This window comes from Octopus sinensis, linkage group LG11, assembly GCF_006345805.1.
Source record: "Octopus sinensis linkage group LG11, ASM634580v1, whole genome shotgun sequence".
Lineage (NCBI taxonomy): Eukaryota > Metazoa > Mollusca > Cephalopoda > Octopoda > Octopodidae > Octopus > Octopus sinensis.
In genome coordinates, this window is record NC_043007.1 from 55,640,594 (window position 1) to 55,658,619 (window position 18,026).

General features: G+C 37.2%; 1 protein-coding gene across 1 annotated transcript; it reads right to left on the minus strand.

The window, feature by feature from the left end:
* Positions 1–2,397: 2,397 nt before the first annotated feature.
* LOC115217653 lies at positions 2,398–3,015 on the minus strand. Its single transcript, XM_029787404.1, has one exon. It carries the CDS (start codon positions 3,013–3,015, stop codon positions 2,398–2,400), a length of 618 nt encoding a protein of 205 aa, XP_029643264.1.
* Between the last annotated feature and the right edge of the window lie 15,011 nt (positions 3,016–18,026).

Here is an 18,026-nt window from a genome sequence, read left to right on the forward strand (position 1 = left end):
ATATGTATCAGTACATGATTAGGTCTGATATCAAATATGACTATGAATTGTTATGTTGATACAGGAATTAAACAGACGATTCTTTTATCACATTCCACATAATCTAATCTGTCTTCTGTATAAAATATAAATATTTCAGAAAAGTACAATCAAATGTAATTTGGACAAATGTCTCTCGTATATAACCACAGCCCAAGGCGGCATTTGACATATGTTCCCATACACTGTCGTACATTTTCTTCATATAAAGCACTATCATTCTGTATTCTTTAAATTAGAAACCCTTTTATAAGCTGAGCTATTTCTATTGACGCGCTTGAACTTCAATAAAGCTTCCTTCTAAACTAATGTTAACAATTTAATATAAATTACATTAGATGTTATATTCACCAGTTTAAGAGAGAAAAAAGTTTTCTAGCATCGAATGTACCTCCCTGTTGCTCTAATCTACTGGTTAAAGTAATAGAGAGGCCTGGTGTCCCTATAAAATCCCTGATAAGTCCTCCTGTACGCAGTACAATTGTGTTATATGTAGGATGAACCCACGGGTTAACTGTAAGTTTAAGAATGTAGTGTAGCTTACGACGTACTGAGGGGTGGTGCAAAAACATGGCAACTACTTACATTGCAGAGATTGCACGCAGCATAGGAGAGCTTATAGGTGAACATTGGCGAGAGCTCAAAGAAGAGGAAAACTCGTCAGTTCTCTGCCACCATGCTCGGGCAGAAAATGGAGGTTCGATTAATAGCATAGAAGTTAAAGTATTATCGACGCATAGAACTGACACAACACTTAAACAGATCACAGAGGCTACACACATAGCAGTAGACAGACCGAGCCTCCATGTATTGATACGGACGTCACCAACAGTAAACAACATGCAATGCGAAAATAATCAGTTAAATACGCAAACATATTATTTATATGATTATTTGATTGAATGCCACGCAGCAATTTCCAAGTAAGTATATATATATCACTTTGTCAGGCGTCCATTTGACACCGCTGGTCACAGCACGCTGTCCACTCCTCTCTGGATCGCGCCTTTCTGATCCACGTGATCCCAATTGTCCTCTTGAAATCGTCACTCCACCGTCGTGGAGGTCTTCCGGGTGGTCTTTTCCGCTCACGCGGGTACCACTCGACAACTGCGTGCGTCCACCGATTATCGGTGAGCCGGGCGACGTGTCCAGCCCATCTATACTTGCTGCGAGTATACTCTGCGATGACATCTCTCACGCCGGACTTCTTTCTGATGATCTTGTTATTTATGTGCTCTCTCAACGAGATACCAAGCATTGACCTTTCCATGGCTCTTTGAGCCGTTACCAGTCTTTGCTCTTCTCTCTTTGTGGTAGCCCATGTTTCACTACCATATAACATTGCAGGCAGAACTGCACTGTTAATGAGGTTGGCGCGGGTGGTCCTGTCCAATCTTCCCTTGAGTACATCCCTTATGCCATTGAACGCCTTCCATCCGGCCCTTACTCTCCGTGAGATCTCCTTTTTGATATCCCGACACATCTTTACTTCCTGTCCCAGGTAGACATATTCTCTCACCTCCTCTATTTCATCACTGTCGATCACCATTCGACCTGTTGGTACGTTGTCTGACCGCATGAACTTTGTTTTCATGCGGTTCATCTTGAGACCTACTACAGAACTTTTGATGTCGAGCTCCGTCAGCATGGTCTGAAGCTGATCCATGTTTTCAGCAATGAGTACGATGTCGTCAGCGAAACGGAGGTGAGTGAGGAGCTCGCCATTGATGTTGACACCACCTTGCCATTCGATGCCTCTGATGATCTGTTCGAGACATGCAGTGAAATGTTTTGGGGAGATTGTATTTCCTTGCGTCACTCCCTTCTCGACCGGCACTCGTATGGGTGATGACAGTAGAGCTATTTCGGTGGTGCATCCGGAATTTGCCTCTCTGAGCAGCTGCACATATTGCGCTTCGATTCCTTGCCTCTGCAGCGAGTTCAGCACTGCGTTGGTTTCGACGCTATCGAAGGCCTTCTCATAATCTATAAACGCAACGCAAAGAGGCAGCTTGTACTCATTTGCTCGCTCAAGCAGTTGCGTTAGAGCAAATATATGGTCCATTGTGCTGTAGTTCTTCCGGAAGCCTGCTCCCTCGGTTGTTGTTCGTCGAGACGACGTGACAACCTGTTCAGAATTATCTTCGTGAACAGCTTGTACACGTGAGATAGCAGGCATATGGATCGGTAGTTCTTTAGATCTTCTCTGTCGCCCTTCTTATGCAGCAGGATGGTATTTGACTCTTTCCACTGCGAGGGAATTCTTCCCTCGTCTAGATAGTGCGTAAATCGTTCAGCGAGGATTTTCCGGAGCTGCTCTCTGCCTGACTTTAGCACCTCCGATGTTATACCGTCTTACCCTGGAGCCTTTCCGTTTTTCATCAAGCCGATGGCTCTTTCAACCTCACTGACAAGGATAGGTGGCACGTTTTCTTCCTGTTGGAGTGGTGGTAACGGCTGGACATTTCTGGTAGACTTAAAGAGCTTGGTGTAGAAGTCTTCACAAACTTTTTCCATCTCGCTCTTCTCGTTGACCGGTATTCCATCTGTATTTTTCAGGGCCGTCACCTCCGATCTATATAGTACCATGTCCCTCTTGCATTTCTTGAGGCTCTTCTTTTTCTCTGCGGCCTTCAAGAGCTTCTCCATCCGGTATGCCTCAAAGTCTTTCTTTAGTTGCTGACGATTCACTCTGCTGAGAATGGAATATTCAAGGTGATCTTCAATAGTCCTCTTCATATTTTTCCTCTTCTCGAGTAACTTCGTAGTTTCTCCCGAGATTCTTCCCTTCTTTTCTCTTGGGCATACACCCTTAGCCTTCATTAAACACTCCTTCAGTTTCCCTATCAGTGAGTTGTAGTCATCGTCTATGTCGTCTCCTTGGCACCAGTCTTCCTGCATGATGGCTTCCTGCAGCTTTGCCTCGTTGTAGACACGGACACGTTTTCCCTTCGACGCCAAATACAACGCCATCTTCTCCCTCTTCTCGTCGATAACGACCCTCGCCCTTACCAGACGATGATCGCTGCCGGTGTTGAATGGCGTCACGACGGAGACGTCATGCAATATGCGTCGCTTATCAACCAGGATGTAGTCGATCTCGCTTCGGTGCTTAGAGTTCGGCGATATCCAAGTCCATCTCTTCCTCTCCCTCTTCCTGAATAGGCTGTTTCCGATGTAGAGCTGCCTCGCCTCTGCCATGGTAGCCAAACGTTCTCCTCTCTCGTTTCTCTCTCCCATGCCAAATCTCCCGACGTACTCCTCTCCTTGTCGTCCATGTCCAACCTTTGCGTTGAAGTCTCCCATCACGACAGTGTAAGTAGACTTCATAGCCAACCCTTTGTCTAGTTGTCGATAGAATTCTTCCACCTCGTTGTTGTCGCTGGCACTTGTGGGAGCATAGGTCTGGACAATCTTGAGGGTGGCCTTCCCTGAGAGGTTCACATTTAGTACACCAATCCGTGATGATATGAAGTGGCAAGAAGCGACCCTCGAAGCCCATTCCTTACTTACGATGAATCCGATACCTCCGACCGATCTAGCACCTTCTGCTCTTCCTAATCTCACAATGCATCCATCTTGCCATCGTATACTCGCTTCCTTCTTCCAGCGTGTCTCGCACAGCCCTAACACGTAGCACCTGATCTTCTTCCTCTCCTCCATTAGGTGGTTCAGTTCATGCCACCCTGTCATAGGCCTGCAGTTGTAGGTGCATATGGCAACTTTAGTCCTGTTCCATGACGGCTTTCGGGAACCTGTGATTCTTAGCAGCCTCTCGTCGCTCGAGTTGCACTCCGCCGTCATGGAGTGGCCCGATTGACGTGCAGGGTACTGAGGCCCTTTTCCTTTTCTCTTCGTTCTTCGTGCTGTTTTAGCCATAAGATGACGCCATCCCACTGGCTGGGCGGGCAGGCCGGTATTTTGTTGGATGGCCGTTGACTCTTCAGGAGTTCATCCGCCCTTTGTTGGGTCTTATTTTTCCATCCCACAGGGAGTCCAACAGCACCCTCCTCACCAAGCGAACCTGGTGGGGTTGTCAGTTTAGTCGCCGACGTCCCGACCATGCAACAGGTTGTACTGGATTACATGTTACCAGTAGCACTCTAGAGCGACCTGACATAAATAAATAAATAAATATATATATATATAAGATCTAATGTATGCTTATATTTATATTTACTTGTATTTATATTCTTTTTTATATATATTCTAATTATTATACAACATTACTCTTTTATGTACACTTTTTTATGTACATTCCTTTATGTACACTGATTTGTTCTGCTTTTTATATTTAACCCTACAGTCTCTTATGTGGTGGTTTTATAAAGTATGTGATTGAGTATTATCTGGTAATTGATATTTAATTTAGATGTATTTCTCCATTTTCTTATCTTGTGTATATATATATATATATATATATATATATATATATATATATATATGCGAACAGTCAAAATCCCCACGTATTTGCATGCATGCATGTATATATATATATATATATATATATATATATATATATATATATATATATATATATATTGTTATATTTCGAAATGGTCATTTTGCCAGTTTAGCCAATAAAAACACACGCACTATATATTTGGTGTTATTTTGCTTCAGTGTTATTTATTTTTTTACATTAATCTTAATCTTATTTTGGCCAGAGTTCTTTCGTCACACTCCTGTGACCGCATCAGTGGTCCGTTGTTTTCTTCTTTCTTATTTGTGTCTCTCCTTAATTTTATTTAATTTGCCACAAGGGCAGTATTTTGTGTCTCTCCTTACTAACCGTCAGCCATTTCGTATTTCTATTGTATGTCTTCATTTGCGTATGCTTATATCTCTATGTGCGTCTATGTTTAGTTAGTGTGTGGGGATGCCTGTAATATTTGTATCTTCTGTTTATATACGTTCGTGTAATTTGTTTTTGTTGTTGTTGTTTTTGTTTATTCTTATTTTGTTCATGTGTTTACATCCATTTATTATTATTATCATTACGTATGCTTGTATGTATGTATGTATAACAACAATACTAGTAATAATAATAATAATAATAATAATAATAATAATAATAATAATAATAATAATAATAAAACAAAAAATCTTTTAAATTAAACAAAAAAAACTTATATAGTTATTTATTTCTATTTGTTTATTTATCTGTGTATTTTATTTATTATGTTTTCGGTTTTGTTTATATTGTAACCAGTTTATGGGGATCCTCTACTGTCATATGTTGTGGTGGGTGCTAGTGTTCCATTCCAGTTTCCTATTCAGGCTAGGTTTATCTTCTATTGTGTGTGTAGCTTCTGTAATTTGTCTGATTGTTGCATCTGTTCTATGTGTGGACAAGATTTTAACTTCTATGTTGTTGATTGATCCCCCGTGTTCCTGTTCGGCGTGTTGGTACAGAATCGATGAGCTTTTACCTTCCTTAAGTTCTCTCCAATGGTCATTTACCCGCACTCCTATGCTTCGTGCCGTTTCCCCTACGTATGTCGTTGTCTTGTTACTGCATCGTCCCTCTATACATCTTATACTATAGACTACATTTCTGGCTTTACAGTTTGTTTGTGGGCTAAATCTACACACAGTACAGTACCTATCCGTACAGGAGGTTCTACTAAAAGGTTAGGTTCTACCGATTATGGATTTGATAGGGTTGCCTGGCTTTTCAACAACCTAATCCTTAGCTTAAGTTTGTCTAGGGTCCTTCTAAAGCGGTACGCCAGTTCACCTCCAGGGGTGGTGTCAACGAACATGACACTCTGGTATTTATGGCTATCATACCAAGTGTTGGCCTTCCCTATTTTCTTCTTTGTCCTTTCTATAGTGTTCCATATATATATATGCCGTAGTCTCCTTTAGAAAGACTTAGAAATTTTAATAATTCTATTTTTGAAAACCAGTGAATTTAGGTAAATAATTGAATTTAGGTAAATAATCCTTCGAACATACGGTTAGTAGCGACGCCAGTTGGGTTTGGCTGCTCCGCATTGATAAGGGGCAAATACCCTGAAACTAGTCTGCAGATGCCTGACCATCAAAGGGAAGCGGCTGACCTCCCCTGTTCGAACATTATAATGGACACAGGTTCGTGCGTCACATAGCTAGCTGGAGGCGATGGCCTCTTGAGTTATTCAACGGCAGCATTCGTCCTATATTTCTGGACTGCCATATTAGCTTGGCGATAACTATATATATATATATATATATATATATATATATATATATATATATATATATATATATGTATATGCATGCATATACGTGGGAATTTTGACTGTTGGTGCTTTCGGAGTAACGGAGCAAGAGACGGGTAGACAAAGTTTGCTCAGAAATAGAAGGGAGAGGTAATTTTCCTTAAGGTGAGAGAACTGCTCAGTATTTATAATATTTATTATTATTATTAATATTATTATTATTATTATTATTATTATTATTATTATTATTATTATTATATACACACATACGTGTATGTATATATGTATTATACACACAATTATATATATATATAATTCATCTTGTATATGTATATATATATATATTTATATATGAATGCTTTTACAAGTATATATGCATGTATATAGTTGGAATTTCATACAAAAATATCCTCAATATAGAAAATAATTTATATATGCTTTGACTTGATTAAACAATGTCAAATGATGTAAAATGACCTCCCTTGGAATGTGAGCTCTTCAACTAAATTTTAACCTCTTATAATTGCATTGAAGAATCACTTTTAATCTGAGGTAATTGGAAAGATAAAGCATAATTAGAGGCTGTTAATTATTCAGCAGGAAAGAGGAAGTTATAAAACTGTGACCTTTGATAGCGCAACTTTCGGCATTTAAGAAGCTAAAACTAATTATATAACTGTTATTGAGATTAAGTGAAGCAGTGTTAGCTTGAGGAGTGTAAACTTCCTACTGGCCAGCCAAAATAAACTGTGAAAATATCGAAGCAAATTAAGTCGTGGGCAACGGATTGTTCAACTGAGCAAAGGGACTGCGGTTGTTTTTCCTTGTTTTATACGTCTGATAGCCTCTAATTTACAGCACGCCGCCATAATTAGCTTCTATTTTATGGTCTGAAAGTAACACTTTGAACAAGACCCAATCAGTCAAATTAATGTTCGATAAAAGAGAAGGGGAGAGCGTGTGTGTGAGTGGAGAAGAGGCAGACAAACCGAAGAAAGAGAAAGAACGAAAGACAGAGAAGCAGTAGAAATATAAATAGATTGACAGAGTGAGAAAAAGATAGAGAGAGGGAGAGTTAACGAGATATGTAATATGGATACAAATCAATAAACGAATAAACCTACTGAACTGAACTCATGAAATCAAAGTTCAAATTTGTTTGGAACAATTCTGACAACTGCTACAATTACTGCTGCTACTGCTATTGATGGTGATGATGATGAGGATGATGATGATGAAACAAGGTAGGCTGTATACCATTTGCTTCAGTGTAAAATACCTTCTGGGTATTCTCTGTATTTGAAGATTTATAAATCAGTCTTTTATAATATAACAAAATAAGATATCCAAAAATATATATATATATATTTATGGGCTTATCGGTGGTGGAACTGGTCGAAATATATTAGCATTCAAACTGCTTCGTAAAGTTAATTTACGACTCCTTATGCTGTGAGTTCGAATTCCGCTGAGGTGCGGTCGTGTATTCTCGGCTCGATAAAAATATTGTCTCATATTTTCGTAAAGCCACTCATTAAACTACATCATTGTATTCATTTATATCAGAATACAAATCAGACAAAACTGTAAATACAGACAAGAAATTTTGTTCGCAGTTAACAGTATACCTTTTCTTATGGTGATTACCAAAATTCTGAATGAAAATTTATCTTCGACATCTACCTTCCCATAATATTTTAACTAACATTTTACAATAATTACTAGCTGGTCCCGTGCCGTCAAAATTGACAGCTAATTGTAGTGTTTTATATATAAATAAGGTGCAAAACCAAGTTTTTAGTTTAATAATTCTTTTATTACCAAATGTTTTGCGAAAAACCCATCCGCAACTGCATCTCTTGACTGCTTGTTTCCTTCAAAAGAATGTTTAAGTTGTCCTTCCTTCTTGTACGATTTAAGGCTACATAAAGCTGACCGTGACTAAATACGGGAGCTGACAAGTAAATACCAAATATACAGAGTTGAAACGCTGTTTGATTTTTCTTTTCAGCGTTGAATGTTCATTCCACTTCCATTGCACACACACACACACGCGCGCGCGCGCGCACACACACGCACACACTCACACAGAGTTGAAACGCTACTGGATTTTTTCACCGTAAAATTTCCATCATCCTACTACCAGTTTGCCACCATCCCTTCCTTCCTTATTCATCTATCACCCCTTCCTTTCTCATTCATATTTATTGTGGCGGAGAAAAACACAAGAGCATTATTATAGAAGATATTATATAAAACAATAAAACAATCATAACATACCATAGACAATAGAAATAATCCATTAGACAAACACAGTCTTCTGAAAAAACACTAAAAAAATAAATAAATGTAATACTGTTCTTCAACTTCCTCCAACTGTCATAACTTTAACTTTCAACGTAATAATTTTTTGCGATACATTTTTAAATAATTGTGAAAATGGGATAATATGACCAACCTTACTTGGTTTAAGTAAAAACAATCTGAAAGTAATACGCGTAAAGCAAATATGCTCGTTGGTTTTAAAAACCGAAATTAATGGTAATAAATTTAAAACTTATCCCCTAATTAACCCAGTATTCTATGGTGTAGATAAATACGTTTGAGAAGCAGACAATATACTCCTTATCTCTATATGAGAATTTAACCAACCAATTCGAAAGGCCGGTGTCTGTTATATTTCTTTGTAGATGTTTGGAGATGTTTATAAGTGAAAACATTCCAAAGGAACGAATTTTCTTTTTAATTGTTTCTGTCATTTGACTGCAGCCATGCTGGAGCACTGCATTTTTAGTCAAACAAATCAACTCCAGGACTTATATTTTTAAAGCCTAATATTTATTGTATCATTTTTTTGTCGAACCGCTAAGTTACAGAGATACAAACACAACAACACCGGTTTTCAAGCGTTGATGGAGGGGGCAAACACAAAGACACACACACACACACACACACACACACACATATATATATATATACAATGGTCTTCTTTCAATTTCCATCTACCAAATCCACTCACAAAGCTTTGACCGGCCCGAGACTATAGCAGAAGACACTTGCCCAAGATGTCATGTAGTGGGACTGAACTCGGAACCATGTGGTTGGGAAGCAAGCTTCTTAACACACAGTCACGCCTGTGCCTAGTTATAGAATTTTCTGTTCTATAAAATTATAAAACAAAATTATAGGGTTATATAATGTGTGTGTATGCGCGTGTGTGTTTGTGAAGGCGCGAGAACCTGTATTTGAGGACCTGGGCTTAGGATCATAATTTCGTGGGTTCCACTGATGGCCCTGGCGGTGCAATTTGTCCTTGAACAAATCACATCATTTCACTTTACTTTGAAAATGAATACCAATCGACTTTCAGTTGTCATATCCTCCATGTTCCATTAGATCAAGATTTGCATGGCCGGGAAGGTGTACTTGCCTGCTTGCGACCACATAAGTACCGGAAAGAACAGGCGTAAGCGTGATTCTGTTTTACGCTTTTTGGTCATACTCACGAATGACGGCTGAAGGTATCGGTTGTCGCCCGAGCACAGAAGTCAAGCAACATGAAGCCCTGTGACTACTTAAATCGGTAAATGCTTGGGAAATCTAGGTGGTGGAAGCACCTAGAATTTATATGCGCAGGCGTAGCTGTATAGTAAGAAGTTTGCTTGTCAATCACATGATAACGGCTTCAGTTCCATTGTGTGGCACTTTGGGTAAGTGTATTCTACTATAACCTCAGGTCGTCCAAAGCCTTGTGAACTGACTTGGTAGATGGAAACTGAAAGAAGTCTCTTTCTCTCTCTGTGTCTCTGTCTGTCTGTCTGTCTGTCTGTCTGTCTGTCTGTCTCTCTCTATTGTGGCTATAAGTACATGGTCGAGAAGCAAATTCGCTTGTATTTGCATATTTTTATATATTGGCAAATGCTCATCTGTATACGTAGTTGTTTATATATGTACGTGTACGTATGTGTGTTTGTATGTCTATGTTGTTTCACTGCTATTTTCTCCCCCCCTTCCCTCAACTCATTGCATATCTGTTGGGCTCCTTTTTTCTTTCTCTTGATTCTGAATCTTGTATTTCTGTCACCTCTTGTCTCTTCGTCCCTCATCTTTTATACATTGTGTTTTTTTCTAGTTCTAATGATATTTATTCTTGAGCACCACTGGACGTTTCATTTCTCTCCGATGAAGAGTTTTACCCAAAATGTTGAATTTCTCCTGCCAAAAATTTATCTCACCGTTTACTAACTCAAACATTTACGTGTAACACCCTAGTATATTGAACGAGATGAAGTATTCATATAAAGGTCTGGCTTCGGTGGGCCTTTGATCAATTTATCTAAATCATTCGACTTGGTTGATCATTATTACCTAGTAATTATTCAACACCAGACCATTTCCGGTCCTATTTTTAAGATTTCGGTTGCGGCATTATATAATCACAAATGGCTGGTGTTTTGGGTTAATTACAATCACTCAGAACCAGTGAATTTATCAACTGTGTCCTTACTCACTGCTTATGTACACTTTAGTTCTTGGATATTTTCTGTGGACGTCTAATTTTGTTGCTGTCTGCATATCCTCGGAAAATATCACTAACAGATTGCTATAGTTCACACAGGCGTAAACATATATTAGTTTCTGTACTTCCTCTGCTAGAATCCAAATATGAACTGATCAGTCGGTGGCGAAGAATGTCTACATTTCTTTGGTGATGTTTTGGTGATGTCAATGATTTACTCGAAAGAGTATCTGATCAAGTTCCAAAATTTGCAGTTTTTTTTCTTGTGAAATAAGTTTCTTTTTTTCATGATATTTACTGAAGGTAATATTACAGGACATTGTTGGAGATATACAAGCCAAGAATGGAGAGTTGTATGAATACTCTGACTGAAAATAAATGTAGACATGAATTACAGCATTTCCATTGATTACTGGATGTCGTCCTTCTTCAAACACGTTTTTTTTATTGATTGTCTATTTGACTTAACTACAACCCTTGTACAGACACTTCACATATAAGCAGTGTTCATTTAGATATATATTGGCTTTTGTTATAAAGAGATTGCTCGAGGAAAGAAATAAACGCAGAAGAATTTTGATGTGAATGAGAAAAATGCTGATCGGCATTTTTTATAGATGTCTTTCATAAAGACTTTAGATAACTTTGTAGACTATTAATTATATATATATATATATATATATAGTAAATTCCCCCAAAGGAAAAAAACAAACAAACAAAAATCAACAATGCACGTACGTGATACATGTAAAGTATTAGCAGAGGCTCAGCGAAGGAAATAAAGATGGCTTAACATTTCGAGCAACACTCTCCTTCAGTAACAGAAGAATGTCCAATAGAAAGGCAGACGGAGGGGAAAAAATCGCCAACGACTGACATGTGGTTACATTTTGAAATGTATATATATATTTGGTCATTTTCCTTTTATCCCAGTGCCTGAAGCTCAATGCTAGATTCAACAATCACACCTTGAACTTCAGGCACTGGGATAAAAGGTATACGATCAAATTATCCAGTCATATATGGTTCTTAAAAGATAAAGGTGTCAGTTACAACATCCATTGGAAGATCTTAGCAAAGTGTAAGCCCTACACTAACGGCAGTGGAAAGTGCAGTCTTTGTGGTATGGAAAGATGGCTCATCTGGAAAAGCAGCTTAGACCCCCACCACATGTCTGAATTCAAGAACTGAACTTTTTGGTTCATGTCCATATGTGGCTAAATATTTGTTACGTTTTTGGTCCCCCCCGAGATTACAGATAGGACTTGCTTTCTATATTGTGTCCACGTACAAGCTTTTTATCTCTATATACATTTCTTATATATTTTTTATATATATAATTTTTTTTACATATTTATAGAGGTATTCTTTTATAGGTTTATTGCTCATATACTTTTTACACATTTTTTCTGTATTCTACCTTCCATCCTGCATTTCCCTGTGCATATGGAATTTTTGTACGCGTGTGTGGATGTGTGCGTGTGTGCGGGTATGTGGTAAGTAGCTTGTTTACCAACCACATGGTTCCGGGTTCAGTCCCACTGCGTGGCACCTTAGGCAAATTTTATCCTACATTAGATATATATATATATATATATATATATATATATATATATATATATATATATATATATACACGCGAGAATGAAGCAACAAGAATGGATAGGTTTTTAGTACGATCGTTTCATACAAGGACAGGCTTTATTAAAAGTTGTAAAAATTACAGCATATAAACGTGTCCCGTACTCATCAGCTAAAATACATGTGAGTTCTCTAGACATCCTAGTGGTTGAGGCTATACTCATGAAGTAATGTAGATAATTAAGTAACATAAACAGATTTCCAAAGTTCATTAAAGAATAATATTCTCCTCTAGTTCCTAGATGCCTGTAAATTAAAACCAGACTTGCCGTCTACTAATTCGTCTGTATAACTAGAACCCTCTTTTTTATTTTTATTTTTTCCCTTCTTTTCCTATTTCTTTCTCTTTTCTCTTTTTTCTGTTTCTTCTTCTTATTCTCTTTTTCCTTTTCTCTTCTCTTTTAGTCCCCTTTCCCCCCCATTTTTTGCTCCCTCCTCCTTTATTTTCTCTCTTTTCTTCTATTCCCTTCCCTTTCTATTCTTGGCCTCTCTAGAAAGCCCTTCAGCCTTTAAAAGTTAAATAGCTACAGCCTCTTGTAAATAGCAGTAATGTGATTAATGTGGCAAATACCTAATCATATAACAAGAATTGATACCTACCTCATTGTGTTCAACCATTGATAAATTTATCGCCTGTGAATATGAAATTCCTCTTCATTTCTCTGGAAACTTACATCTACACCATTGGAAATTGTGCATCTATACAAAGGATTAATTCACCCTCTCTGTAATGCTAATAAGCAGGAATTGAGACCCACCTCGTTGTGATTAACAATGGATAAATTTGTCTTCTGTGAGTATGTAATCCCTCATCATATCTCTGGAAATTCATATGTGCTCTATGAATTAGGTCACCTTCTCTGTGATGCTATTAGAACTTTTTTAAAATTCTGTGATAAGACTGTACATCATCTTTAAAGAACTTTAATGAACTTTGGAAATCTGTTTATGTTACTTAATTATCTACATTACTTCATGAGTATAGCCTCAACCACTAGGATGTCTAGAGAACTCACATGTATTTTAGCTGATGAGTACGGGACACGTTTATATGCTGTAATTTTTACAACTTTTAATAAAGCCTGTCCTTGTATGAAACGATTGTACTAAAAACCTATCCAGTCTTGTTGCTTCATTCTCGCTTATAATCACCCCACATTACTGTATTGTTAAAACAGTATAGTTTTTTTTGGTGCATCTAAGTTAGGTACCATATTCAAGTAAATTCATTTAAATTAACTTGAATCTTTATTGCTTTTTGTATATATATATATACATATATATCTAATGTAGGATAAAATTTTTTCGAAAAAAACTTTTATCAATGGCCAGCATATTAAAAAATACCTTTAAAGGTTAAATTGTAAACAACTTATAATTAAGGGCAAACGAAAAAATTTCTAATGCCAAATATGCCAAAAATTGGACATATTGTCCATTTACCATATAATTTTTTTCCCAGTACGCACGCTACTCGAAAAAAGGTCGACAGAAATCTCTAAACAATTCCATTATTACCATATCGGACCGATTTCAGGGTTAGTTCGGCAAAAGAGACCGATAGAATAAGTACTGGGCTTACAAAAGAATAAGTCCCGGGGTCGAGTTGCTCGATTAAAGGCGGTGCTCCAGCATGGCCGCAGTCAAATGACTGAAACAAGTAAAGGAGAATATATATATATATGTATATATATATATATGTGACCTCGTGAGTACCACTGGCGATTTTTTCCTCTGTCTTCCCTTCTCGGGATCTTTCCTTCTCCTATGTTTCCGACGAAGAGCTCCGCTCGAAACGTTAAACCCTCCTTCTTCCCTTCTTTCCTGAGCGTCCAATAATACTTTATTTGTTCCACGTCCTCGCGTTGTTGTGTTTTTTTGCTGTTTTGTATTTTCTTGTTTGGATTAACTTTATATATATATATATATATATATTAGGTTGTCCCAAAAGTTCGTAAACACTTGCGAAAATTGAATTTTTACTCGCCAAGTACTAACAAAAACAACAAAAATTATTCCTCAAAATAAAGACCATTATTTTCCAAGACTTTCTACGAACTTTTGGGACAACCTTATATATATATATATATATATATATATATATATATATATATATGCGTGTGCGTTTCTATCTGTCGGTACAGGATTAAAATTATTTTCGTCGGGGCTTTAACTTGTATTCAAGTAGTTAATCTGTAGCGAGTAATTGAGTCTCTTTATCTTGATGGGTATCGAGGGTGCCATTGCCTAAGGTAGGTGTTCAGAGTGGTATTGGTGGAGAGTGAGTATATGCGAGTCTGTCTCTTGATGTCTGCTATTTTTCATCTGGTCCATTCCCTTGATGATGACATTCCGCCACTTCGGGCTGTCCTTGGCGATTGTATCCCAGGTATTTTGGTTAATGGAGCAGCGAGGGTGAGTGATTGTAAGAGCATAGGAAAGCAAAAAAATATTGTCGGTGATTGTCATGATTCTTCAATTATTCACGATACTCTAAAACCATACTCTTGAATTGTGAGACTTCAGAGCTAAATTTAGTGAGGATGTTGGTCCAAGAAAGAGGCCTCAAGCATAACTTTGTCGTAGCAAAAACTACATAAGCACACACACACACACACACACACACACACACACACACACACACACACACACACACACGCTCTCTCCCTTCCTTTTTCTCTCTCTCTTCCTTTTTCTCTCTCTCTCTTCTTCTCTCTCCTCTCTTTCTCTCTGTGTATGTATGTATGTATGTATGTATGCATGCATGGATGCATGGATGCATGTATGTATATATGTATGTGTGTGTGCGCGCATTGATGCTTTCGTATGTGTGATATGTATGTTTGTATATGTGCTACGACTTTGAACACCATTGGTGTAAGATCTCTATGAGTACTACTGGTAACATGTAATCCAGTAGAAGCTTTTATCTACCTGTCGTGTGTGGCGGACACAGAATTACTCGCGATGACAGACGCACTTCATGTACAACGACTCTGCGAATGATAGGCTTCTTGTTTTTGTCGGAAAATCTATTAGGAAAAGAATAGATATAGTCCAGTAGGTGTAGTGTGTCGACCTATCTGCATCACTCTACTGCCTCGTGGGTAAGTTCAGGAAAATGACAAAAACAGTTTTCCGGTAGCTTGGATTTACGACAGTTTCCAGTAATTGGATGATGGTACCTGCCATTTTAGTTCACTTTTGCCTCTGGATGTATTTTCTAAACGAAAATAACAATACTGAAAAATCCGCACACTCAACGCCACTATAATGCTTCATTGCTAAGTAAGTTCTGTTCATGAAAGTACACGGCAAATGTACCCTAAATATTACTAGTCATGATTTCTGATCATCTGCACATCTGTGCTTTCTGTTGTTGCATCTTTTTATGAAGTACATCTAAAGCTCTACAATTGAATGATACAATCATCATACATTTTGATAGGCGACTATAATTATTGTTCTATATCTATATACACATCTGCAGTCTATTGTATATTTATACGTGTACATATACTGCTCTACACCCTATTGTTGTACATCTATACGTATATATACTACAGTCTACACCTCTGATATATATTGTTGTATGTCTATACATGTGTATATACTACAGGCTAAATCGTTGTATATTTACATATCTGTATATACCACAGTTTTAACATCTGCAGTGTATTGTTATATGTTTATACGTGTTTATAAACTACACTTTAAAGCTCTGCATATTTCCACAGCTCAGTTGATGCCTCGTAATTTCATAATATGCTTCTATGAATTAATTTATGTCTGCGTGAATATATATGTGAATGCTGAATTGGGTGGGGATGTATGTTTGTTTCCGTTTGGGTGTACGTGCCATTTAAATATATTTCATTCGTCATCAGTTGATTAATACCCTTTGCATTTAATTATATGAAACATTTAGACAATGACAAGGAGACACTACAAAGTTTCAGTCTGACAGACATTAGGGCAATATATATAAAATGTAAATAAGATGTCTAATTAACGCTGTACTTCGGAAGTTGTTCGCTGTTGACACTTAATTTTTAAATATCCCTCATGACACTTGGCAATTGATTAAAATTCTACACTGCAGCATCCAAATATTGCGTATTAATAATTGATTTTTTTTGTGTGTGTGTTATGTATTCAGTAGATAGCTTAATGCTCACACGCTGTGCTTAAATTTGCTAATTTGCATATGTGTTGATGTAGATAGCTAGCATTAATTTGTTACAATGTACATGGCAGTCTCATCCTCTCAATGATCAACGTTGATGCTGTCAGGTTGCTTACAACTCTTCAAATATCGAGTTAAAGGAATGATTAACGTTTGTCTGCATTGTCATTACAAACACAAATAATTAACATCGACAACACAACAACGCTTTTGCAACCGATCAACAATGTCTGACAATAAGATAAAGAAAATGGCTACAGGAGTCTTTACTAATAATAAAGAATCATGAATACTAAAATGGAAAAGAAGATTAGTCAGGAAAACAACATTACTGTGAATGAGTTGATTGCAATAAATATATAGCCACATTTCGTCACCGTGTGTTATATGAGAGGAATATTCAAATCAAACAAGATTATATTAATTTCATTTGCAGAGTAACTAAATTTAACCATACGAGATGACTAGAAAAAGAATTTATTATAGTTTGGGGTCTAGATATTTGAGGATTAGGGACAGATTCTTAAATATCCTAAAGCCACAAACATTTGTAAGAATTCATTTCATCATGAACAAATGACTGATTGAATGAGTGAAGGAATAGACGAAGTTTTACAAAGTTAGATGCCAATAATTATGGAAAGTGTCAAATCAGGTGTAAAACTTTATGCAATCTAGTTAATTGTATAATATAACGAAAGAGTTTACATAATTGTGTTGCCACTATTTCTAGTATTGCAGAAAGGAGAAATATGCAAACATTTTCGAGATATATCACTCTGATACTAAATAGTATTTTCTTATATAAGCATGCCCATGGCTCAAATTTATAGAAGTAATATTGTGTAATTGCTGTATTTCAGAGGTAAATCATACACACATATATTTACACTCACACACTCATGTATTTATACATAGACAAACATATATACATGCGCATGATATTTAATACGTTTATGCTCACTCGGACATGAGAAAGAACTTTCGCTGCGGAAATATTCTCGAGAGAAAATTCTTCTCATAAATAATAATTGTAAAATTTGTGTGGAGTGAAAGGTATTTCCACATCTCTCGCATTTGAGTGTACACGAGCGTGTTAAATATGATTGTACACACTTATATTTCTTTCAGTGCATTAATTAAATTAAATTCAGCTTCACTAAGATCATCAAATATACTGTTTTTTACACATATCAACCACGGGAATTTTCTCTCGAGACAATATCCGCTGCGAGAGATATTAAATGCGATTTGTACGCACACACGCATACAATTGTATATGCGGGCGCGTACACGCACATACATACACACACACACACACACACACTCATTCACACACACACACGTACATATACACACACTCACGCAAATACATACACATACGCACATATATGTCTGTGTCTACGAATGTGCACGCATGTATACAGATGGA

Coding starts and splice junctions, on each gene's coding strand:
- LOC115217653 (XM_029787404.1), bottom strand. CDS start 3,015: ATGGCGTTGTATTTGGCGTCGAAGGGAAAACGTGTCCGTGTCTACAAC.